Genomic DNA, 25,145 nt, shown 5'->3' with positions numbered 1-25,145 from the left:
TACAGTGATCTTTTCTGCCTGGAGGTTTGGGATGGTGGGGGCGGGAGCCCAAATACAACCCCAAAAGGGGTTAGTCCCATTTGATAGGGAGAATTACGACCTGACAGAGTGCAAATGGGGGGGGGGGCGGGGAGTCACCCAGTCACCACCAGTCTCTAAGGTCAATTTAATTAAGGTTTCTTTTTATAGTTCTGTTCATTCTTTCTACTTGTCCTGAACTCTGGGGTCTCTAAGTACAATGTAATTTCCAATCAATCCCCAGGACTGTGGCCAGACTCTGACTTACCTTGGACACAAAAGCTGGTCCATTGTCTGACCCTATCATCTGTGGAAAGCCATATCTGGGAAGGATGTCTTCCAGCAATTTCCTTGTCATTACTTGAACAGTCTTGTGTTTCGTAGGGAAGGCTTCAGTCCATTCTGAAAGAGCATCTACAAACACTAGCAAACAGCAATACCTATATTTGCTAGGCTTTACCTCAGCGGAATCAGTTTCCCAATAGGCTCCAGGTCTCTGTGGAAGCCTAGTTCCTGGATTCTTAGCATTTGGTACCACATTAGTAAGTTGACAGGCTTTACAATTATCAACGATGTTTTCAATGTTTGAGTTGGCCTCCTTAATTTTTATTTCTGCATGTTGAATCAAGTCCTGCGCTTTCCTGATGCCCATGTGAGAGGATTGATGTATCTTTGCCAGCATCTGTTCTCTCAATTTTTCTGTGAGAATCAGTTTTCCCTCTGCAGATCTCCACCATCCGTCTAGGCATTGGGTCATCGGTAGTCCTTTTATCCAAGTTATATATGCTCTAGTATATTTGGGTTTTTCTGGGAGGTTTGGGTCACTGGGATCAACCAATGTGGTGGCCAAGACTGCATCTATTTGAAGGGCAACTTGTCTGGCCACCTGGTCCGCCCAATTATTTCCTTGATAGATTGGACTATCTCCCTTTTGGTGACCTGGGCAATGAACAACTGCCAATTTCTTTGGTAACCAGAGGGCTTTTAGCAAGGCTAATATTTCTTTTTTTTTTTAATATTTCTTCTTTGTTTTTGACTGCCTTTCCCTCTGATGTCAGCAAGCCCCATTCTTGATATATTGCCCCCTGGAGGTGTGGGGTTGCAAAAGCCCATCGGTTGTCTGTATACACATTGAGTTTCTTGTCTTTCCCTGGTGCAATTGCCTTGGTCATGGCTATAAGTTCAGCTCTCTGAGCCAAGGTTCCGGTGGGCAGAGATTCTGCCCAAACAGTCTCAGTCCACGACACCACAGCCACCCCTGCACACCCTCTGCCATCTTGAACAAAGCTACTCCCATCTGTGAACCAAGTCACATCTGCATCTGACAGAGAGGTATCTTTCAGCTCTAACCGGACCCCATGAACATGTGCCAGGATTCCAGCACAGCCATGCAGAGGGACACCCAGGTCTGGATCAGGTAGGAGTGTAGCTGGGTTTAAAGCTGTTGGTACCTGAAAAGTAATTCTGGCAGGATTAAGTAGCAGTGCCTGGTAATAGGTCAATCAGGTGTTACTCAGCCATCTGTCCGGGGGCTGTCTTAAAACCCCTTCAGTAGGGTATGGTGCTGTAATGGTTAAATTTTGGCCCAGGGTCAATTTGTCAGTGTCTTTTACTAAGAGTGCAGCAGGCAGCAATGGTACAGAGGCAAGGGGGCCAGCCTGCAGCCACAGGGTCTAATTTTTTTATTTGTTTTTGACAGACAGGCCACTGGGCAGTGCCATGGACCAATCGGCTGGGTCAAGACTCCTTTATCCACACCTTCGCTTTCATCCACAAATAGGTGAAATGCTTTAGTCATATCTGGCAATCCCAGGGCAGGGGCAAACAGCAGGGCCTGTTTTAGTGTCTCAAATGATTGTTGATAAGTCTCTGTCCAGGTAAAGCCTTGTGGCCCTTCCTTAGTGACGGCAAAACCTGGTACCCACAACCTACAGGGCCTTGCAGACCCCAGGAATTCAAGTACTTGGCGTGGGTTCCTTGGGGTGGGGATGGTTTCCATCTGAGCATCTGAGAGCCAGCACTTACCTCCTTTAAGTATGTAGCCCAGGTACTGGACCAGTTGCTTACAGAGGCTTTATATCCCACGTCTTCCAATGTGTTCAACAAGCTTTCTGTGCCAACCACACAAGTGTCTTGGCTGTCTGCTGCCACATGCAAATCATTTGCACACTGTAAGAGAGTGAGGTGAGGGTGCTGAGCATGATACTCACCCATGTCTTCATATAAGGCCTCATCAAACATGGTTGGAGAGTTCTTAAATCCTGGAGGGAGCCTGGCCCATGTCAGCTGTCCACTGTCTGGATCATACCATTCAAAGGCAAAGTAGTCCTGGCTATTGGGGGATAAGAGGAGGTTGAAGAAATCATCCTTTAAATCTAAGACTGTATGCCATTGATGTTCTGGGGGGAGTGCACTTAATAAAGTATAAGGATTAGATGCTGTGGCATAGTGTCCATCATCCGTTTATTTATTTCTCGCAAACCTTGCACCGGTCTGTGATCATTGGTGTGAGGCTTCTGTACTGGCAAGGGGGGAGGGATTCCATGCTGACTGGCATGGCCTTAACAACCCTGAGTCCAACAGTCACCTAATACGAGGGGTGATGCCTAATCTAGCTTCCAGGGACATTGGATACTGACAGATCCTACTTGGATCAGCCCCTGGTTTAAGTTCCACGAAGATTGGGGCCTGGTGTTTGGCCAGTCCTGGCCCTCCAGTTTCAGCCCATGCCATAGGAGATTTCTTTAGCCAAGACTCAATGGCTGAGTCTGGTGTTAGGGCCGGTTTGTATAACCGATATTCATCCACTAATGTGGTGGTCAACACATGAATAGGCTCCCTGACTCATTTAATATTCCAGTGCCCTCTGGTGAGAAGTGGATTTGGGCTTCCAGTTTGGTTAACAGGTCCCGCCCCAACAAGAGGTAGGGGCATTCCGGTATGACCATAAAAGAGTGGGTAACCCGGCCCACTCCCAAGTCCACTGTCCTCCTCGTAGTCCATGGATGTTGTTTCATCCCAGTGGCTCCCTGTACCCATGACATTTTATCAGACAGGGGCTATCTGACTGGAGGAGCACTGAATGTTAGGCTCCTGTGTCCACCCAAAAACTGATGGGTTTTCCCCTCCACTTTTAGGGCTACCCTAGGTTGGGGAAGGGGACTGGACCCCGTCTCCCCTAGTCATTGTTTTTAGCCCTGAGGCTAAGTACCCTGGGGACCCTCTTCTTAGCGCATATTCTTGCCCAGTGTCCTTCCTCCCTGCAACATGCACACTGGCTCTTCCCTAACTGGGGTCGCCCTTCCTTCTGGAACTGTTCCCTACCTTCTTTTCCTGACACCATCCGTTTCAGATGCCTCCTCCGGTCTTCTGGATCTGCAGCGGCTGCCAGCAGGATTCTCGCCAAGTCCCTGTTCTTTCTTTCTTTCTTTCTTTTTTTTTCTGCTTTTCCTCTGCACTGTCCCTATTATTATACACTTTTCCTGCCACAGTTACTAAATCTCTCAGACTCTTTTCACCCAGTCTCTCTACTCTCTGAAGCTTTTTCTTCATGTCTGTTGCAAACTGATTGACAAAAGCCATGGCTTTCCGGATCTAACGGAGTGTACCTGCGGAAGGCACCCATGGTTCACTCCAAGAGTGCAGCTGGGCTCTCGTCTGGTCCCTGACTAATACCACACCCTAGACATGTTAGATGGCCTACAGAGCAGCCACTTTGAGACCTGCCAACAGAGTATGGCGGTAAACTACCTTCAACAGTACTATAATCCCAGTCAGGTCTAGTCAACGGAAAGCCAGCATCAGTTTGGACCTGGTCTGTAGCAGGGACTCAGGTGGTGCCAGGGACCGGTTTCCTGACTTCTGTTTGGATACCTTCCCTTTCCTCTGTTGTAAACAAAACCTGTCGTCCCATGGTAGCTGATGGGTGAACAAAACAGATCCTAGTAAATTTATAAGCTCCTTGGGATTTTCAGAGAAGGGGGCATTCGAGGTCTCCAATTATACAGGTAACCAGTAACAAATAGCCGTATATGCAGAACCGGCTTCTCTTAAGGGCAGAGCAGTAGAGTCAGGGCTCAACAGTGTAGCCCCTTTTTCACTTCTGGTTCCCTGAGCTGGTCCTGACCATGTCTGAGTTGTAGCTAGCAATGGTGGTTCTGGGGGAGATGACAGGGGCTCCTGCAGAGGCACAGATTCCTCTGTAAGACTCCAGCATGGAACCTCACTTTCCAAGAGACCCCAAATAAGAGCCGGAGCCTGGCTCGATGCAAAATCAAGAGGTTTATTGATCCAGTGTGCTAGGGTGGACCAACACTCTGGGGAGCGGTGACCCCGAGCGACAGTTTTACAGAGTTTATATACCTTTCTGAGCAGGAAGACTTAAGCAACAGCAATCGAATGGTTTGTCATTGGTGGAGCTAGCTGACCTTTAAACTGATTGGTTAACTCAAAACAGGTGATTCTGACCTTTAAACTGATTGGCTAACTCAAAACAGGTGATGCCCCAGTGTATTTTGGACTTGGAACTTTCCACCTTGGCAGGTGACTGGACACCAGTTTGTAACTATTTTCTTGGTAGGGAGTGGCAGCTATGACAGCATGCTGCAGTGGAATTTTTACAGACTTTGGCCTGCTTAGTCTAAGATGGGGGGGTGGTTGTTAGGTCTTGTCTGGTTTCTTCACCTCCTGCAGAAGTGGCTGCTGCGGAGGGGAAGGAAAAATTAACTCTTCATCTGTACCACCCTGTAAAATGGGATACAGCAGTGGTGCTGATGCTCTGGACCCAGAATTAAGTATCTTACAGGTCCCCACTTTCCATTCTGTAGTTGCCAGCAATTCAGTTTTCTGCGGAGGAAGAAAAGATTTAATCCAAACTAGGGGGTTATTATTAACTAAGTTTTCCCAGACCATAATGTATGGCACGTGGCCTGGGTGGCCTGCCTATGGACAAAGGGTAATTTTCTCAATGGCATGGGTGACGGCAGAATCAAAGGTTCCCTCTGGCAGCCATGCCACGTTAAAATTGGGCCATTCAGATCCACAGAAAGTAATTAGTCTGTCCTTCTGAACGTTGACAGAGAGGTTCTGAGCATGAGTTTTAACCTCCCCAAAGTGAGTAAGCATTAGGTCTAAGGGTGCGGGAGGAATTTGTCCCATGTCGTCCATCTTAGTCAGAGAAAAAAGTAAACAAAGATAGGACAAAGAGCGGAAGAACACAGAAAACCAAACAACAAATCCCGCCAGCAAGGGGGACATTCAGAAGCCTGGAAACTGAAAGCAGGAAGGTGGCAGCCTGGCTCACTGCAGGAGTGACCCGCTCTGTCCTTTCACACAGGTCAGAAAACTGTGGGACGTCTAGTCCCCTCTAGAGCCTAGATATCCCTCCGCCCCTGTGGTCACAGCTACCCAGCGCTTCCGATGCAACCATTTCTGACCACACACAGATCGAGAACGAGAACCAGGGATTCAGAAGCAGACCAACACAAGACACTCACTGTGGCCCCAAGCCCTCCAATTCAGAGGTCCTAGTGGATTTGGCGTTTCCAAAAATGTTGTGCCGGGCTTAAATGAAACCCCAATCAACACCAGGAACCAATTTGGATGCAAACACACAGGGGTCTCATTTGATTGTTCAGCTTAAGCTAGACCCACACAATCCCCGATTCATAGGATCAGGTGTGAGTCCCAAGTACAAGTAGGAAAGAACTTTTTGTAGATCATAGTAAGCGAGAGGGCAAGTAAGTGGGTTTCTAGTCTGGCAAGCATCGTACTGATTATTCCTTGAACTAATTGATATTCATCTGGTACTAGTCCGGTATCAACCCACGAATGATTAACTTCTAAGGAATAACTCTTGAGAAATTCGGGGGACCGTCTGATCTTTTAGTACTTTCTTATTTTCCAGCCAATTGGCAATTCTATATCTTTGTGCCAAGTGTATCTTTGTGAGTTTTTCTAAATCCGCAGTTTAGGAGTAGATCACCCAAATACAGAAATGAAAATGTTAAGCAAAATGGTCTATCACCTTCTGTACGACAGACCTCTGCAACTATAAAATCCAGAACCCCTCCCTTCAGCGCTGACTCCCTAGTATCTTTGGCTGATTCTTTTTCCATCACCTCTCCACCTAGGAAGACATTCAACAGAGAGAGAGAGAGAGAGAGAGAGAGAGAGAGAGAGAGAGAGAGAGGGGAGAGAGAGTAGATTCTCACAAAGGCCACACTGAGACAATCCCTGGAATAGCCTTACAACCTGATGAACTGAGAGTTAGGAAGGTTGACCAAGTCTTGCCAAGGTGAAGGCCCCCTTGGAATTACAACACTGAGGGAGGGCCGGAATCACTCAGTAATTAACACCAGGATCTGACAGAAGGGATGGAAAGGGCAGCACAAAGGCCCACCAATTTGTCTAAGGTACCGTGACATAAGATGGGGGGTCTGACAAATTGCCTTTGGCTTCCCTAGAGCGGGTCCTGGAAAATTACCAGCTATATACACTCCTATAGATCTGCAGGACATGGCAAATCTCAAGGTGATTACCTTGGCTAGCCGGGCCAGCCCATAAAATATAGGAAAATTCAAAAGATAGATGCATTTGTAAGGAAAAAGAGGCCATACTGATTGAGATATCCCAAAAGGCATTTGACAACTGAAACAGAAAAAAAGACCAATTGGCTGAAAAAGGTGAGGCAAGCCAGCATGGTGGCACTGCTCAAGGCAGCTGATCTCAACAAGAAAAAGCCACTACAAAGAAATCAATGTGCCTACTGTAAAGAGATAGGGCATTGGAAGGATGAATGCCCACAATAGAAACAGGTGGACTCTCCTGGCCAGCGTGAGAAGGACAGAGGCTTGCCATGGAGGCTGGTAGCCCACCCCAACCCCATACCCAAACCAGCCCTGGTTATGGAAGACTGGCAGGGCTAGGTGCCAAGAACCACCCTGTTTAGGGAACTCACTAGACATGTGGGCTGTCTAGGAGGTGATCTGGTGTCTGCAAGGTCTTGTACCACGATGCACCCCCAAAACTGCTTCCAGCCTCTGACATGCTGTCAGGAGCCATTGATTTGGTGAAGTTCAGTAGGCAAGAAAGATCTCTGGAGGTGATCCAGTATTTGCAAGGTCTTTATCATGATGCACTCCAGAATTGCTTCCAACCTCTGACTACCCTGTCAATTGTGCTTTATTGCATCTCTCTAAAATCTGGCATTAGAGCTGGGCATGGTGGCACATGCCTTTAATCCCAGCACCCAGGGAGGGAGAGGCAGGTGGATCACTGTGAATCTAAGACCAGCTTGGTCTACAAAGCAAGTCCAGGACAGCTAGGACTACATTCATGGCCAGCTTGATCTACAAAGTGAGTCCAGGACAACCAAGATTACACAGAGAAACCCTGTCTCAAAAAAACAAAAGTAAATACATCTGGCATTGGTGTGAACTGTTACTTTCTGGGCACTGACCAGCTCCGATTGAGCAAACTTCCTACAGGACGTTGTAGAAGATGCACTATTTGTTATTCAGATGAATTATGCCTGATTATGGAATTCCTGATTGGATTCAAATAGTTTTAAAAGTTAAAGTTAGTTTATGGCTGCAGTAAATATGTTTATGGACCTCCAGATGCCTCACTAAGGATAGAATTATAGCAGATTTCTAGCTTTAGATAAGCTCCACTCCAGATGGCACCACAAATCTTGGTATTTCACCATAAATATAGGCAAGTTGGTTTAAACTTCCCATGAACCTAAGTGGAATGGAGCTACCTAGATTGACTCTGCTTCTTAGAATGAAAGACAGTAAAAGTATTGTCCTGAGCTCATAATAAACTAAGAGATAGCTGGATAATGTATAGTTAGGTCTATCCTAATTGATAAGTTGTATACTATTGTAAGTTTCAGGCCCTATTAACATTAGACCCTGTCAACCTTTGTCCTTCTGAACTCACCATGAACTTATATAACCTATTATATTTTATAATTCATATATTTTATGATTAATTTTACTCTTTTGACTATGAGGTAATACCCTTTTCTCAGAAGTATAAGAATGGTCATCTACAATAAATGGGACTGGAAATTGAGAAACTTAACTTCACTTGAAGTTAAGATACCTGACTTCATCCACCTCTTCTCTTGAACCTTTTCTCTTGAATGTATGTGCTGAAATTGGAGTGGAAACCAGATCACCTGCCTGTTCCAGAGAAGAAGTCCCTGCTCCCCACAGGGAAGGGCATTCAACCGATAATCACTCACAAACTATCCACTCTCAAAGACCAGTGAAGGGTGCCAGAAGCTATTCCCAACATCAGAGACAACAAGATGACTAAAGGACAGTGTGAGAATGCAAACAACAAAAAACCCAAAACAATTCAACATCTCCAGATCCCAGCTATCCCAAAGAAAGCAACCCTGAATACTCAAACACAATTGAAACACAAGAAAATGACCTCAAATCCTTAGTAATGAAGATGATAATGGAAGAAATGAATAAAATCTGTAAACAAATGCAGGAAGATGCAACCAAACAGGTTGAAGACATAAAAGAGGATTATAAAGAGGCACTGGAAGAAATTTGGGAAAATACAGATGAAGGAAGTCAATAAAACAGTTCAAGATCTGAAGATGAAAATAGAAACAATGATAAAGGCACAGACAGAGGAAAGATGGGAACAAAAAGATCTTAGAGAAGAAAGCAAGCAGCACAGAGGCGAGCTTCTCAAATAGAATCCAAAAAATGGAGGAACAAATCTCAGAACTAGAAGGCACAATCGTAGAACTCAAAGCAGCCATCAAAGAAAAGGCTAAATCTGAAAAATTCCTGACACAAAACATCCAAGAAATCAAGGACACCATGAAAGAAGAAACCTGAGGATAATAGGCATTGAAGAAAGAGAAGACTCCCAATTCCAAGGCCCAGAAAATATCTTCAATAAAATCATAGAAGAAAATTTCCTCAATTTAAAGAAGGAAGATGCATATAAACATACAAGAGGCCTATAGAACACCAAATAGAATAAGTCAGAAAAGAAAATCTTCCCACCACATAATAATCAAAACACAAAATATACAGAACAAAGAAAAATATTAAAAGCGGCAAGAGAAAAGCACCAAGTAAAATATAATGGCAAACCTATCAGAATTACACCCAGCTTCTTAGCAGAGACCGCAAAACAAGAAGGGCCTGGGCAGAGGTCCTACAAAAACTAAGAGACCACAGATGCCAGGCTATACTACTATACCCAGTGAAAATATCAATAACCGTTGATGAAGAAAACAAGATATTCCACGACAAAAACAAATTCAAACAATATCTATCCACAAATGCAGCCTTACAGAAGTTACTAAAAGGAAATCTCCAAACCAAAGTGACAAGCTGCAACAAAAATTACATGAAAAATAGTTAATTATGCTGTCACAAAACAAACCACACAAACACTCTAGTGCAACCACCATCAAAAATCAAGGGACTTAACAGTCACTGGCCATTAATATCTCTCAACACCAATGGTCTCAATTCTCCAATAAAAAGACACAGACTAGCTGAATGGATGCATAAACAAGATCCAACATTCTTCTGCATTCAAGAAACACATCTCAGCCATAAGGATAGATATTACCTGAGGGTAAAAGGCTGGAAGAAAGTATTCCAAAAAATGGCCACAGGACTCGAGCTGGTGTAGCCATTTTATATCTAATAAAATAGACTTCTAACCAAAATTAATGAAAAGAGATGAAGAAGGTCACTTCATACTCATCAAAGGTAGAGTCAATGAAGAAGACATCACAATTCTAAACATCTACACTCCCAATACAAGGGCACCCACATTTGTAATAAAAAAAAAACTATTAACAAAGCGTAAACCACATATCAATACCCATACATTAATAGTGGGAGACCTCAACATGCCACTTTCACCAAAGGATATGACATTGAAACAGAAACTAAACTGAGAAATAACATTAACCAACATCATGAGTCAAATGGATCTAACAGATATCTACAGAACTTTTCACCCAAACACAAAGGATTATACATTTTTTTCAGCACCCCATGGAACCTTCTCCAAAATTGATCACAGAGTAGGTCACAAAGCAAGCCTCAACAGATACAAGAACATTGAAATAATACCTTGCATCTGATCAGATCACCATGGTCTAAGGCTGGACTTCAACAACAACAGAAATAACAAAAAGCCTACACATACATGGAAACTAAACAACTCTCTACTTAATGACAACTGGGTCAGGGAAGAAATAAAGAAAGAGATTGAGGACTTCCTGAGATTCAATGAAAATGAAGGGAAAACATATCCAAATTTGTGGGACACATTGAAAGCAGTGCTAAGAAGAAAATTCATAGCATTAAGAGCCTTTACAATGAAATTGGAAACATCTCACAGAGGCAACTTAATGACACATCTGGAAGCCCTAGAAAAAAAGAAGCAGAAACACCCAAGAGGAGTAGATGTCTGGAAATAATCAACAGGACTGAAGTCAACAAATTAGAAACAATGAGAACAATTCAAAGAATCAACAAAACCAAGAGCTCGTTCTTTGAGAAAATCAACAAGATAGACAAACATTTAGTCAAACTAAGTAAACAACAGAGAGACACTATCCAAACTAACAAAATCATAAATCAAAAGGGAGACATAGCAACAGACACTGAAGAAATACAAAGAATCATAAGATCCTACTTCAAAGGCATATATGCAACAAAATTTGAAAATCTAAAGGAACTGGACAATTTTCTTCATCAATTCCACTTGCCAAATTTGAATCAAGATCAGATAAACAAATTAAATAGTGATATTTCTCCTACAGAAATAGAGGCAGTCATTAATAGTCTACCAAAAAAAAAGCCCAGGGCCAGATGGTTTCACTGAAGAATTCTACCAGACCTTCAAAGAGGAGCTAATACCAATACTCTTCAAACTACTCCAAAAGATAGAAATGGATGGATCATTACCAAATTCATTCTATGAGTCCACAGTCACATTCATGCCTAAACCTCACAAAAAAAACCAACAAAGAAAGAGAATTTCAGATCAATTTCTCTGATGAACATTGATGCAAAAATACCCAATAAAATACTTGCAACCTGAATACAAGAACATATTAAAGATATCATTCACCATGATGAGGTAGGCTTCATTCCAAGCACACAGGGATGGTTTAATATATGGAAATCCATCAATGTAATCTAGCATATTAAACAAACCGAAATTTAAAAAACACACACACAATCATCTCCTTAGATGCAGAAAAACCATTTGACAAAATCCAACACCCATTCATGTTTAAAGTTTTGGAAAGATCAGGGATACAAGGCACATACCTAAACAATAAAGGCTATATACAACAAACCAATAGCCAACATCAAATTGAATGGAGAGGTACTCAAGGAAATTCCTTTAAAAATGGGGACTAGACAAGGCTGCCTGCTTTCTCCATATCTCTTCAATATAGTTCTTGAAGTTCTAGCCAGAGCAATAAGACTACAAAAGGAGATCAAGGGGATCCAAATGGGAAAGGAAGAAGTCAAATTATCCCTATTTGCAGATGGTATGATAGTGTACATAAGTGACCCCCAAAATTCCACCAGAGAACTCCTACAGATGATAAACACCTTTAGCAAATTGGCTGGATACAAAATTAACTCCAAAAAGTCAGTAGCCTTCCTATATACAAATGACAATATTGCAGAGGAAGAAATAGAAAAACTATACCCTTCTCAATAGCCACAAGCAACATAAAATATCTAGGAATAACTCTAACCAAGCATGTAAAGAACTTGTTTGAAAAAAAAAACTTTAGATCTCTAAAGAAGGAGATTGAAGATGACATCAGAAGATGAAATGTTCTCCCTTCATCATGTATTGGGAGAATAAACATAGTAAAAATGGCTATCTTGCCAAAAACAATTTACAGATTCAATGCAATCCCCATCAGAACACCTACACAATTTTTAAAGATATTGAAAGATCAATTTTCAACTTCATATGGGAAAACAAAAAATCCAGAATAGCTAAAACAATCCCGTACAATAAAGATCCTCGGGAGGAATCTCCATACCTGATCTCAAGCTGTTCTATGGAGCAACAGTGATTAAAAAAGCATGGTACTGGCACAGCAGTAAGCTGATTGATCAATGGAATCGATTCAAAGACCCATAAAGGAATCCACACAAATATGGTCACTTGATTTTTGACAAAGAAGCCAAATCTATTCAATGGGAAAAGGATAGCATCTTCAACAAATGGTGCAGGTTTAACTGGATGGCTACATTTAAAAAGATGCAATTAGATCCATATTTATTACCATGCACAAAACTCAAGTCCAAGTGGATTAAAGACCTCAACATAAAATAAGTGACACAATCAGTTAGAAGAAAAAGTGGGGAAGAGCCTGGAACACATTGGCACAGGAGACAACTTCCTAAAAATAGAGCACCAACAGCCCAGACCTTATGGTCAACAATCAATACATGGGACCTCATGAGCCTGAGAAGCTTCTGTAAAGCAGAGGACACTGACAACAGAACAAAGCAACAGCCCACATACTGGAAATAGATCTTCACCAACCCTACATCTGACGTAGGTCTAATATCCAAAATATATAAAGAACTCAAGAAATCAAACCACCAAACCAACTATCCAACTTAAGAAATGGGGCCCAGAACTAAACAGAGAATTCTCAACAAAGGAATATCGAATGGCTGAGAAACACCTAAAGAAACTCAACGTCTTTAGTCATCAGAGAAATGCAAATCAAAATGACTCTGAGATTCCATCTTACACCAATGAGAATGTCCAAGATCAAAAACTCAAGTGATACCACATGCTGGAAAGGATGTGGAGAAAGAGGAACACTCCTTCATTGCTGGTAGGAATGCAAACTTGTTCAACTGCTTTGGAAATCTATCTGGAGATTTCTCAGAAAACTGGGAATAGGGCTTCCTCAAGACCCAGCTATTCCACTCCTTGGATATACCCAGAAAATGCTCCACCATACAACAAGGACATATGCTCAACCATGTTCATAGCAACCTTATTCATAATAGCCAGAACATGGAAACAGCCTAAATTTCCCTCAGTTGAAGAATGAATAAAGAAACTGTGGTACATTTACACCATGGAATCCTACTCAGCTATTAAAAACAAGGAATTCCCATATTTGTAGACAAAAGGATGGACCTAGAAATGATCATACTGAGTGAGTCAACCCAGAAGCAGAAAGACTCACATGGTATATACTCACTTATAACTGATAACTAGCCCAAAAGGGACGTCCTATGAAAGTCTTCACTTATCAGGAGATTGGAATAGATGTGAGGACAGCCTATTGGGACCCTAGGTGAGAGAAGTATTGGAGAATGGGAATATAGAAAGACCCAGAGGGTCCTAAAAACCTACAAAAAGAACATCATGATGGGTGGATCTGGACCCAGGGGGTCTGATCAATCTACTGCACCAACCAAGGACAATACATGCAGTAAACATTGAACCCCTACTCATATCTAGCCAATGCACAGGACATTCTCCACAATTATGTGGAGAGTAGGGACTGACTCTGACATGAACTCTGGTGCCCCATATTTGACCACTTCCCCGTGGTGGGGAGGCCTGATGGCACTTATAGAAAGAATAAGCAGGCTACCAAGATGAGACTTGATAGATAGCCTATGTCCATATAGTGGGGCAGGAAGTCCCCCTCCGTCACAGACCTAGGAGAGGGGAATAGGATGAAAGTAGGAGGGTGGGAAGAACAGGTAGATACAAGTGAGGGGAAAACAACTGAGGTGTAATCTGAATAAATTAATTACATAAATAAAAAACTAAAAAAGATTCAGATTCAAGCTGGTGCACATATGATAATGGTAGATGGAACTCTCAGTGGGTTCCCTCCCTCAGTTTTAATTGATTATTTACAATAACTATTATTTTATAATTAGAATTAAACAAATGTAATTGCTAATGCTAAAAATCTTACCTTCCATTTGTCTAAAATGCTACCTATTTGACATCTTTTCTGTTTTCTCTAATCAAACTTTCTCACTATATACCCTAAGCATAATGTCTGCTTTTCATTTTTGTTTTGATTTGTTTTTTGAGACAGAGTTTCTCTGTGTAGCCTTGACTATCTTGGACTTGCTTTGTAGACCAGGCTTGCCTCAAACTCACATCAACTGCCTGTCTCTGCCTCCCAAGTGTTGGGATTAAAGGCGTACACCACTACATCCAGTGATATCTGCCTTTTAAACAATTTACCACATACTGTATCTGTTAACCTTTACATTTGTCTGATCACATGAAATGCATGCTTCTGGATGGAGCCCAACTCTTACAAAACTTGTCTTCAGTAGAATAAATTCAATACAATTCTTTTTTAAAAAGAAGTTTAGCTGCATCCAGAGCTTGCAAACAAGGTGCCCATCCTTGTATAGTGCAGTTTAATTTTTTTCAAAAGGTATGCAACAGGCTCAAAGGAAAGTCCTAGTTGGTGACCCAGGACTCCTAAAGCACACCTTTCCTTCTCCAGAACATAGAGGGAGAAGGGGTGAGTCCAATCTGGAAGATGTAGGAATGGGGCTGGTGAAGCCTATGAAAGGACTTGGTAATGGGCTCGAGGAGTGGCTTGGGAGAGGAGCCATGGGCTGCTTCAGATAAGGGATGAGCAAGGAGAGAGTAACAGGGAATCCAAGAGCGTGAGAAATCAGCCATCCCTAAGAATGACAGAACCTCATCCTTGGTGGTGAGGACTGTGAGTGACTGGATTAGATGTTTTCTATCTAGGATAATGGCCTATTGAGTAGAAGTAATGTCAGATTATTAACCTAAGGAGTGGACAACTGGACCTTGGAGGGTTAGACAGAAAGTTTAATAAGGTAGAGGTCTTTTTCACTGATGTGTAAGGTTGGACTACAAAGGAGAAGATCATCTACATGTTGTTTAAGCCAGGATTTAGGAAGAGACAAAGAGAGTTAAGTCGGAGGCCAGAGCCTGGCCAAATAAATGTGGGATGTCCCAGAACCTCTGGGTAGGGCAGTCCAGGTGAGTTGGGTAGATAGATGAGTATCTGCATTGGTCCAGGTGAAAGTAAATACATCTTGTGACTGTGGGTCAAGAGGAATAGAGAAGAAGGCAAACTTGTGGTCTAGGACAGAGAAATAAGTAGTCAGTGAGGACAAGGTAGAGAGAAGGGTATAGGGGTTTGGTACCACAGGGTGAGAGGGAACCACTGTATTCGGGTTGTGAGTATTTTATTGAGTATTTTTGTGTCAACGTTCATAAGAGAAAATGATCTGAAATCCTCTTTTTTTGTTGGGCCTTTGTGAGGTTTATGTATCAAAGTGAATGTGGCCCCATAGAATGAATTTGGTAATGTTCCATCCATTTCTATCTTTTGGAGTAGCTTAAAGAGTTATCACTATTATCTTCTCTTTGAAAGTCTGGTGGAATTTTGCACTGAAATCATCTGGTCATGGGGTTTGTTTTTTTTTTTTTTTTGGTTTTTTTGTTTTGTTTTGTTTTGTTGTTGAAAGACTATTAATGACTGCTTCTATTTCTATAATAGAAATAGGAGATTTAATTTATCTGATCTTGATTTAATTTTGGCAAGTGGAGTCAATCAAGAAAATTGTCCATTTCTCTTAGATTTCCAAATTTTGCAGCATAATGCCTTTGAAGTAGGATCTTATGATTCTTTGTATTTCTTCAGTGTCTGTTGCTATGTCTTCCTTTTGATTTATGATTTTGTTAGTTTGGATAGTGTCTCTCTGTTGTTTACTTAGTTTGACTAAATGTTTGTCTATCTTGTTGATTTTCTCAAAGAACGAGCTCTTGGTTTTGTTGATTCTTTGAATTGTTCTCATTGTTTCTAATTTATTGATTTCAGCCTTGAGTTTGATTATTTCCAGACATCTACCCCTCTTGGGTGTTTCTGCTTCTTCTTCTTCTTCTTTTGAGTGGGAGGATTCCAGATGTGTCATTAAGTTGCTTATGTGAGATGCTTCCAATTTCCTTATAAAGGCTCTTAGTGCTATGAATTTTCTTCTTAGCACTGCTTTCAATGTGTTCCACAAATTTGGATATGTTTTCCCTTCATTTTCATTGAATCTAAGGAAGTCCTCAACCTCTTTATTTCTTCCCTGACCCAGTTGTCATTAAGTAGAGAGTTGTTTAGTTTCCATGTATGTGTAAGCTTTTTGTTATTTCTGTTGTTGTTGAAGTCCAGTGTTAGACCATGGTGATCTGATCGGATGCAAGGTATTATTTCAATATCCTTGAATCTGTTGAGGTTTGCTTTCATGGTGTTCTTGATTTCTTGGATGTTTTGTGTCAGGAATTTTTCAGATTTGGCCTTTTCTTTGATGGTTGCTTCAAGTTCTACAAGGGTATCTTCTAGGCCTGAGAGTCGTTCCTCCATCTCTTGGATTCTGTTTGAGAAGCTCACTTCTGTGTTGCTTGCTTTCTTCTCTAAGATCTCTTGTTCCTGTTTTTCTTCTGTCTGTGGCTTTATCATTGTTCCCATTTTCATCTTCAGATCTTGAACTGTTTTATTGATTTCCTTCATCTGTTTGTATTTTCCTGAATTTCTTCCAGTGCCTCTCTATAGGCCTCTTTTATTGGGAGAGGATCAGATGGGAGGTTAAGAGGGAAGGAATTGGTAGTAGTTTAGCGAGAGAAAATTATAATCAGTATATATTGTATGAGAAAACTCTTTCAACAAAAGGGAAATTATTAAATATGATTTATAAATTTAAAAAAAAATTACTTGCATCTATATTCATCAAGGAGGCTAGACAATAATTTTCTCTTCTGGCTTCCACATGCATGGGTATGCCTACACACAACAAGTAAATAAAAGGTTGTTTTTTTTTTAGTTTTTCTTTGTTTTTAAGCCCTTATCTGGTTTTGGTATGATACTAAATGCTAGTTTTGTAAAAGAGTTTGGTTGTGTCCCTTCCTTTCATACTTATGTCTCACCAAATAAGGATCTTCACTGAAGACCTGGTAGATTTCTCCAGTAAATCCATCAGGGCCTGAATGCTGCTTCATTTGCAGATATTATTATAATTATTAACATATATTAATATTTGGGGATATTATTATTATTGAAATCATTATTATCACATCACTCTCACTGCTCCTAAATACATCTGTTTAAATTACTTATCTCACCTCAGTTTAACACTGGTAGATCATATACACCATAAACTCATCCATTACTTTAAACGCTTCTAGTTTAGAGCCAGGCCCGGTGGCTTACACCTATAATCCCAGCACTCTGGGTGCCAGAGGCAGGTGGACCTCTGTGAGTTGAAGGCCTGCCTGGTCTACAAAGTAAATCCAGAATAGCCAAGGCTACACAGAGAAATCCTGTCTCCTAAAACACACACACACACAAAAAGAAAACAAAAAAAATTTCTAGTTTAGTGGAATATACGTTTTTAGGGAATATCCCAGTGAGTCTCCAAGCTTCCTAACCAGTACCTTTTCATCTCCAGTTTTATTAACATGAGGCTGTGCTTCCTGGTGGTCATTCTGTGCTTCCTGGTGGTCATTCTGTGCTTCCTGGCGGTCAGTCTGTGCTTCCTGGCAGTCAGTCTGTGCTTCCTGGTGGTCAGTCTGTGCTTCCTGGCGGTCAGTCTGTGCTTCCTGGCGGTCATTCTGTGCTTCCTGGCGGTCAGTCTGTGCTTCCTGGCGGTCAGTCTGTGCTTCCTGGCGGTCAGTCTGTGCTTCCTGGCGGTCAGTCTGTGCTTCCTGGCGGTCAGTTTGTGCTTCCTTAAAAGTTGTGTTTTAAAATTTATAGTTGTTCTTAATAAACAGCAAGTCAAAGGTTTAGCCCCTTCTCCTTCATTGGTTTGTATGCCCAACTGTGATATGATAGTTTTTGTTTTCTCTTGCTATATTTTATCTTTGTTACATTTCATTATTATCTCATAGAAGCCTGTTCTTTTCTAATGAGAGACAGAAAGGGAGTGAATTCAGATGGGAGGAGAAGTGGACAGGGGGAGGGAAAACATAACTGGGATATGTTATATAAGAATCTATTTTCAATAAAAGGAATAAAAGAGGGTGATCCTCCAGGCCACAGGGTTGCCCAGTTGTGGAAGACACAGGGAGACAAAGTGTGACAGAAGAAGTGACTGTGCAAAGATCTAGGCTGAGCCACACGCTTAACCCCCTTCTTCAGTTACCATTCCTTCAACATGATGATGGCACCTGGATCAGAGATAAAATTTAAAAAGAAACAAAAAGAACAATAATCAGTGTTGTCAGTGTTGAAGAAACATTTGTACACAACTTTAAGCACAGGTTTCCCATTGGCCCAGTGTCAAGCAGCCCTTATTATCTTCCTTTTAAAAATCAAACTTATGTCTATAGTGTGATGTGTATGTGTGTGTGTGTGTGTGTGTGTGTGTGTGTGTGTGTGTGTGTACATGTGTGCATGCCTGTACTCACATGCATGAGATTATATGCACCGGTGTGCTTGAACCTGTGGAGATAAGAAGACAGTTTTAGGAGGTTGTGAGTCACCATGTGGGTGCTGGGAACTAACTCCCTGGGACATCCACAGGAACACCAAGCGCTCTTAACCACTAAGCCATCTCTGCAGCCCCAGAAGTCCTTATTTCCCTGGCTGATGACCTCACTTCTCCTAATGTAGTACAAGGAGAAGCGTTATCCTTGCACAGCTTTTGCCTTGGTTGACCCATAAGTAATTAAGAACCATTTAACTATCTAGAGCATTAACCAGCACATTTACACTGGTCTCCTAAGCTTCTAAAGAAGTTGCCCTGCCCCCTTTGTCTTGGTGATAGTCATAGATTTAGTTTAGAAACATCTATGGGAGACGTAGAAATTCTTAGACAAGCCACTGAAAACATGTAGCCAGTTAGCCCACTGCGATGTTAACAAAATATGAGCAAAGAGGGACTGACTCTCTCCACTGACAATTTTGTGTGTGACAGAACATTACAGTCCACACGTAGTTCAAAGCTCTGATATCAACTTATAAGGTGAAGTACAAGTCATAGTAAAAATGAATTAGTGAAAATGGTATCCTGTGTACAGACAGAAGGAGTCTCTACAGACCTTCTCCACAGGGTCACAAATAAGAGACTAGATGGAAAAAAAAACTCTTAAAACAACATCAGAAAACAATGCAAAATACCCCAGCACCCATCCCCAGAACTTCCTGACACTGTCTGGTGACTATAGTCATGAACATTTGGAACTAAATTCAAGACACAGGTATAGGCTTGGATTTTTAAAAAACCTACTTTACTTAAGGCTCTTAAATGCCTCTACCTCCCTTCTAACGCCCCATCCCTAGTTGGGAGAGAAAGTGGGCTAGTAGGGAGAAGGGATACAGACCTCTCTAGCTACTTCCTGCTGGTTACAGTCATTGGGTTCTTTAGGGCTATACCAATCTCACTTGTCCGGATTCCAGCAGTCCAGTCAAACATCAAACGGTGGCAACAACCTCCCAACATTCTCTGGAGCCTTTCTCTCTAGGAGTGTTGTGAAGCCAAGCAATGCCGAACAATGCAAAGCACAATGACGCAAAGCAAAGTGACCTCTCTGTCTCTGTGATCTTATTTCTATGCTCTTAGAGTCCAAACAAGGATTTTTCCCCCAAATGGCAAAAACCATAACCCGCACATGAAGTAGTTTCTCATGCCTCTCAAGGGTCTGTTTTCATCTGACAAAGGCCACGCCCCTGCCGAGTCTGTTTTTAGTGGTGGATAAAGGACTTCCAAATCCACAATTGGGACCAAAACAAAAACACTCTCTCATACCACAACAAAGTTTTGTACAGAAGCCACATTTTCCATTACAGACAGGTCTTGAAGGTTCTTACCTTTTCCAAAGAAAAAAAGCTGGAGGAATCACTAGAACACAGGGGATAAGAATGTAAAAGTACATATCCACAGATCCTGGGGAGAGAGGTAGATAAAATGTTATGATGATTAATTAATACTGTCAACTTGACAGGACTGAGAAACACCGAGGAGACAGCCTTCTGTGCACAGTCCTATAAAGGGTTATCTACATTAGGCTTACTGAGGTGGGGGAGCCACGTCAACTGTGAATAGCACTGTCCCATGGGATCCTAGATAACATAGCAAATTCAAGGCCTAAATGATGGCTCAGTAGATTACAGTGATTGCATTGGGTCCCTGGTGTCCACATAAGGAGAGGAATGACTCCACAAAGTTGTTCTCTGACATCCACACATGCACTATAATGCATGTCCCCACATATATACACATACACATGCACACATACACACATACACATATACACATATACACATGCACATACACATATACATATACACACATACACATACATATACACACATATACATATATATATACATAAACATACATACACATACAATATACATACACATACAATATACATACACATACACACATACACATGCACACATACACATACACACATACACATGCACACATACACATACACACATACACATGCACACATACACAAACACATATACACATGCACACATACACATACATATACACATAAACATACATACACATATACATACACATACACACATATACAGATACACATCCACACACATATACATCCACACACATACACAGATACACATCCACACACATATACATCCACACACATACACAGATACACATACATATACACATATACACACATATACATACACACGCACACATACACATATACATACACATACACATACACATACAAACACATATACAAACATAAAAGAAAGAAATATAAAAAAAGAAATGGCAAAATGATTAAAAGAAGGAAAGGGGTATGTGAGAGATAAAATATGGTTATAAGTAATATCAAAGTTGTATCACACAAAACTTCCTGGGCTAGACTGGAGAAATGGCTCAGAGGTTAAGAGCACTGTCTGTTCTTCCAGAGGTCCTAAGTTCAATTCCCAGAAGTGACATGGTGGCTCACAACCATCTATAATATGAACTAATGCCCTCTTCTGGTGTGCAAGTGCACATGCAGGCAGAGCACTATATACATAGTAAATAAATCTCTAAAAAAAAGAAAGAAAGAAAGAAAAACTGAGTTCTAGATGACATTATATAACATCATGTCCACCCAGACAAAAATGCACATTGGACACACACAGCACACACACACTTCCCGTCCATACATCAAGAACAATCACATACCCTTGTAGGAGCATCCACAGCTCGCCTGGCACAGACACATGACATCCCCCAGGGAACCGACTCATGAAGATGTTTTTTATTAGCAGGGTCAATCCCACAAAAGACCTAAGCCACAACCGGGGAAGCCCATGATATAAGCTCAACTACCTCACCTTCCCAGAAAGAGTGTATCTGCAATAGGTGTGTCAGCCTTGGAGTTTGGTAACTCTATAGGAAACCATCATCAGGACGACCTTCTATGGCCTCCTCATCTTCGCACACAACCCATAAGAAACAACTAGTGAACTGGACTGTACTGGAACACACCTTCAATCCCAGCATTTTGGATGCAGAGTCAGGTGGATCTCTGAGTTAGAAGCCAGCTTGGTCTACAGAGTGAGTCCAAGGATACCCAGGGCTACACAGAGAAACCCTGTCTCTACAAACAAAACAAAACAAAACCAATACAAAGGCAGAACCATTGATTGGATTTAAACGTGCAACAGTCTCTAACAGTGACCTGTAGCCTGACTAGAAAGGGGACTGGCAGGGCTTGTTTCTGGGCTGATAGCGTGTTATCCTCAGAAGATACTTGCCCTGGTCTCCAAGGAGCTGACAAGCTTCCCACTGCCCGCCATGGGAGCACTCCAGGCTCTCATACAGCCCTGATCCCTGGTGATACTATCTTCCCCTCCACCCAAATACAGGACATCCAGGTCTGAGTTGAGCTGGACCCCAACTTGTTCTCTTCAGCCCTCAACTTCCTCTTCCTCCCCAGCAAAGATCTCAGAAACCCAAGTTTCCAGTCACATGTCCTCAAGTGGGGAGAGCGTGGAAGGATGCTGACCTTTCTCAGGAAGCGTGACATTGAGCCTCTGTGGGACAAGCATGGATTTGTGCAACACCACACACTGGTAGACAGGCCCGTCGTCTTCCAGAGCTGGCCTCACAGTCAAGCAGCTGGGAACATTAAACGTGCCATCCTTATTCTTCACCGTGGGACCAGTGACATTGCTCCCGGTCATTTCTTGGAAGTGGGAATCCTTTGGTGTGACTTTCTCCCATCTGATGCTAACGGCTTCTGGATAGAACCCGCACAGCTCACATACAATGTGTCTTTCTTCACTATGACTTACTGTAGCTGGTTTCACAAACAATCTAATGGTTGGGTTAGCTGCCAGAGAAGAGGATCACAGTTTGGCCAGCATCAACACCCTTTCTCTCCTCACACCACACTTGACTGCCTTCTACCTCAGCTATACAGGCTGGTTAGATAGAAAATATATCATCTTCTAAGATGGACGCCCAGCTTGGCCGGGTGCAGGCCTTCTAGCGACTAAGGAGGCTACAGCAGGAGGGATATGAGTGAAAGGACAGCGGTGTAAAATAGCCAGTTCAAGGTCAGCCTGGGCAAGTTAGTGAGCCCATCTAGAGTGCTGGGAATGTAGCTCAGCAGCAGAGTGCTTGCCTTATCATTCTCAAATCCCCCATTTGATCACCAACACCAAAGAAAAGAAACAAGCAGGGATGTAATCAGTCCTGTCAATACACTGGAGGACCGCTGGTTTACCACACCACACTAGAGTTACCTGAAGGTATACAGAGCCATGTGTGCAGCAAGGGTCTGTGGCAAGCAAGCGAGCTTCCTGGAGGCAGCCCACTGGTTTTTTGTTTGTGTGTTTTTGTGTTTTTGTTTTTCAAGACAGTGTTTCTCTGTGTAGCCTTGGCTATCCTAGACTCGCTTTGTAGACCAGGCTGGCCTACAGCGATCTGCTTGCCTCTGCCTCCCAAGTGCTGGGATTAAAGGGGTGCACCGCCACGCCTGGCCAGCCCACTGTTTTTGCGTGGCTGATGATGAGGTGTGCCCTGGTTGAGGCATGTTCCCAGGAACTTTCTGGCTGGCTTCGTGCTGCTGACATGCCTTTCATGCTTGTTTTTGCTGTGCCTACATATGTCTGGCCTGGCGTAGGGAAATCCTCACTGCCTATGCTTTTCTCTGTGGGGAAGATTTCCTGAAGATCTGTATGAAGATGTAATAATGTTATTTAGATGAACTGATGATCTTATAATTCCTGATAATGATTTTATACAATTCCTGACTTGATTCTGGTAACTTTAAACCCTCCTGCAGAATAGCAAGAACTGCTAGGAACTCTGTGAACCCCTATGTGCTGAGCACATACATTGCACTAGGAAGAAGAACAGGTCTGGGACAGATTAATGACCAAAAGTAAACATCCACCCAGGTCCAGAGGTTGAGGTCACGGGTCTCGGTTTGCACCATGATAGATAGCCATAAACAGAAAATAGACAAGTAAATAATTTTTAAATATAAGACAGATAGAAACACTACTTTGAACTTATAATGAGCTCATGGAACTAAAATACAGTTAAAGAATATTTAGTCAGATACAAATCTTATTGGAAGAACATGGAAACATTAATACTGGCATAAATCTTCAAAACCTGTCAACTTTAAACCTTGTTAACTTATGGTGTGGAAAACTGTTATTCTGAACTCACAATGAACATGTGAAATGAATACATAAATAAGAAATGTCTAGTTTTAATGGAGAAACATGTAACCAATAACCCTACTGAATAAGAAATTATGTGAAAATTGATTTTATGGTGGTGACATAAATTTTTTTGGATGTAGAGGACTTTGCTTTATAAGATATAAAAGGCACCAAGAAATAATAAACACTTTTGTTGGTTGAAGCTTCAGTTTCTGTTCTGACCATCATCCACCATATATGCACCTGACTGCCTGAATGTCTGTATGTATGTCTGTATGTATGAATGTCTGTATGTATGTGTGTGTGTATGAATGTCTGTATGTATGTCTGTATGTATGAATGTCTGTATGTATGTGTGTATGTATGAATGTGTGTATGTATGAATGTCTGTATGTATGTGTGTATGTATGAATGTCTGTATGTATGTGTGTATGTATGAATGTCTGTATGTATGTGTGTATGTATGAATGTCTGTATGTATGTGTGTATGTATGAATGTCTGTATGTATGAATGTCTGTATGTATGTCTGTATGTATGAATGTCTGTATGTATGAATGTCTGTATGTATGTGTGTATGTATGAATGTCTGTATGCATGTGTGTATGTATGTATGTATATATGTATGAATGTGTGTATGTATGAATGTCTGTATGTATGTGTGTATGTATGAATGTCTGTATGTATGTGTGTATGTATGAATGTCTGTATGTATGTGTGTATGTATGAATGTCTGTATGTATGTGTGTATGTATGAATGTCTGTATGTATGAATGTCTGTATGTATGTCTGTATGAATGTCTGTATGTATGAATGTCTGTATGTATGTGTGTATGTATGAATTTCTGTATGTATGAATGTCTGTATGTATGTCTGTATGTATGAATGTCTGTATGTATGAATGTCTGTATGTATGTGTGTATGTATGAATGTCTGTATGTATGTGTGTATGTATGTATGTATATATGTATGAATGTGTGTATGTATGAATGTCTGTATGTATGTGTGTATGTATGAATGTCTGTATGTATGAATGTCTGTATGTATGTGTGTATGTATGAATGTCTGTATGTATGAATGTCTGTATGTATGAATGTCTGTATGTATGTGTGTATGTATGAATGTCTGTATGTATGTCTGTATGTATGAATGTCTGTATGTATGAATGTCTGTATATATGTCTGTATGTATGAATGTATGTATGTATGTATGTATGTATGTATGAATGTCTGTATATATGTCTGTATGTATGAATGTCTGTATGTATGTCTGTATGAATGTCTGTATGTATGAATGTCTGTATGTATGTGTGTATGTATGAATGTCTGTATGTATGAATGTCTGTATGTATGTCTGTATGTATGTATGTCTGTATGTATGAATGTCTGTATGTATGTGTGTATGTATGAATGT

At 41.5% G+C, this 25,145-nt stretch overlaps 1 protein-coding gene across 3 annotated transcripts in view; it reads right to left on the bottom strand.

Moving 5' to 3' along the window:
- The window catches only part of LOC311588299 (natural cytotoxicity triggering receptor 3 ligand 1-like), a 40,418-nt gene that overhangs the window by 2,941 nt on the left and 12,332 nt on the right, over window positions 1–25,145 (bottom strand). Inside the window, exons 4-8 of one of the 3 annotated variants that reach the window (XM_084765817.1) lie at window positions 22,063–22,389; window positions 19,886–19,961; window positions 18,484–18,517; window positions 4,360–4,863; window positions 287–3,901 (exon numbers count right to left, since the gene is read on the bottom strand). In XM_084765817.1, coding sequence (XP_084621943.1) covers window positions 4,678–4,863; window positions 18,484–18,517; window positions 19,886–19,961; window positions 22,063–22,389 — 623 coding nt within the window. In that variant the 3' untranslated portion in view covers window positions 287–3,901; window positions 4,360–4,677. Of the gene's footprint in view, window positions 1–286; window positions 3,902–4,359; window positions 18,244–18,483; window positions 18,518–19,885; window positions 19,962–22,062; window positions 22,390–25,145 lie in introns of those variants that run through there. The other 2 variants (XM_084765819.1, XM_084765818.1) reach the window with 2 other exon arrangements.

The sequence above is a fragment of the Acomys minous genome, assembly GCF_964271855.1.
Source record: "Acomys minous genome assembly, chromosome: 2".
Lineage (NCBI taxonomy): Eukaryota > Metazoa > Chordata > Mammalia > Rodentia > Muridae > Acomys > Acomys minous.
The sequence above is the reverse complement of the archived record's forward strand: the minus strand, read 5'-3'. Positions and strand labels throughout refer to the sequence as shown.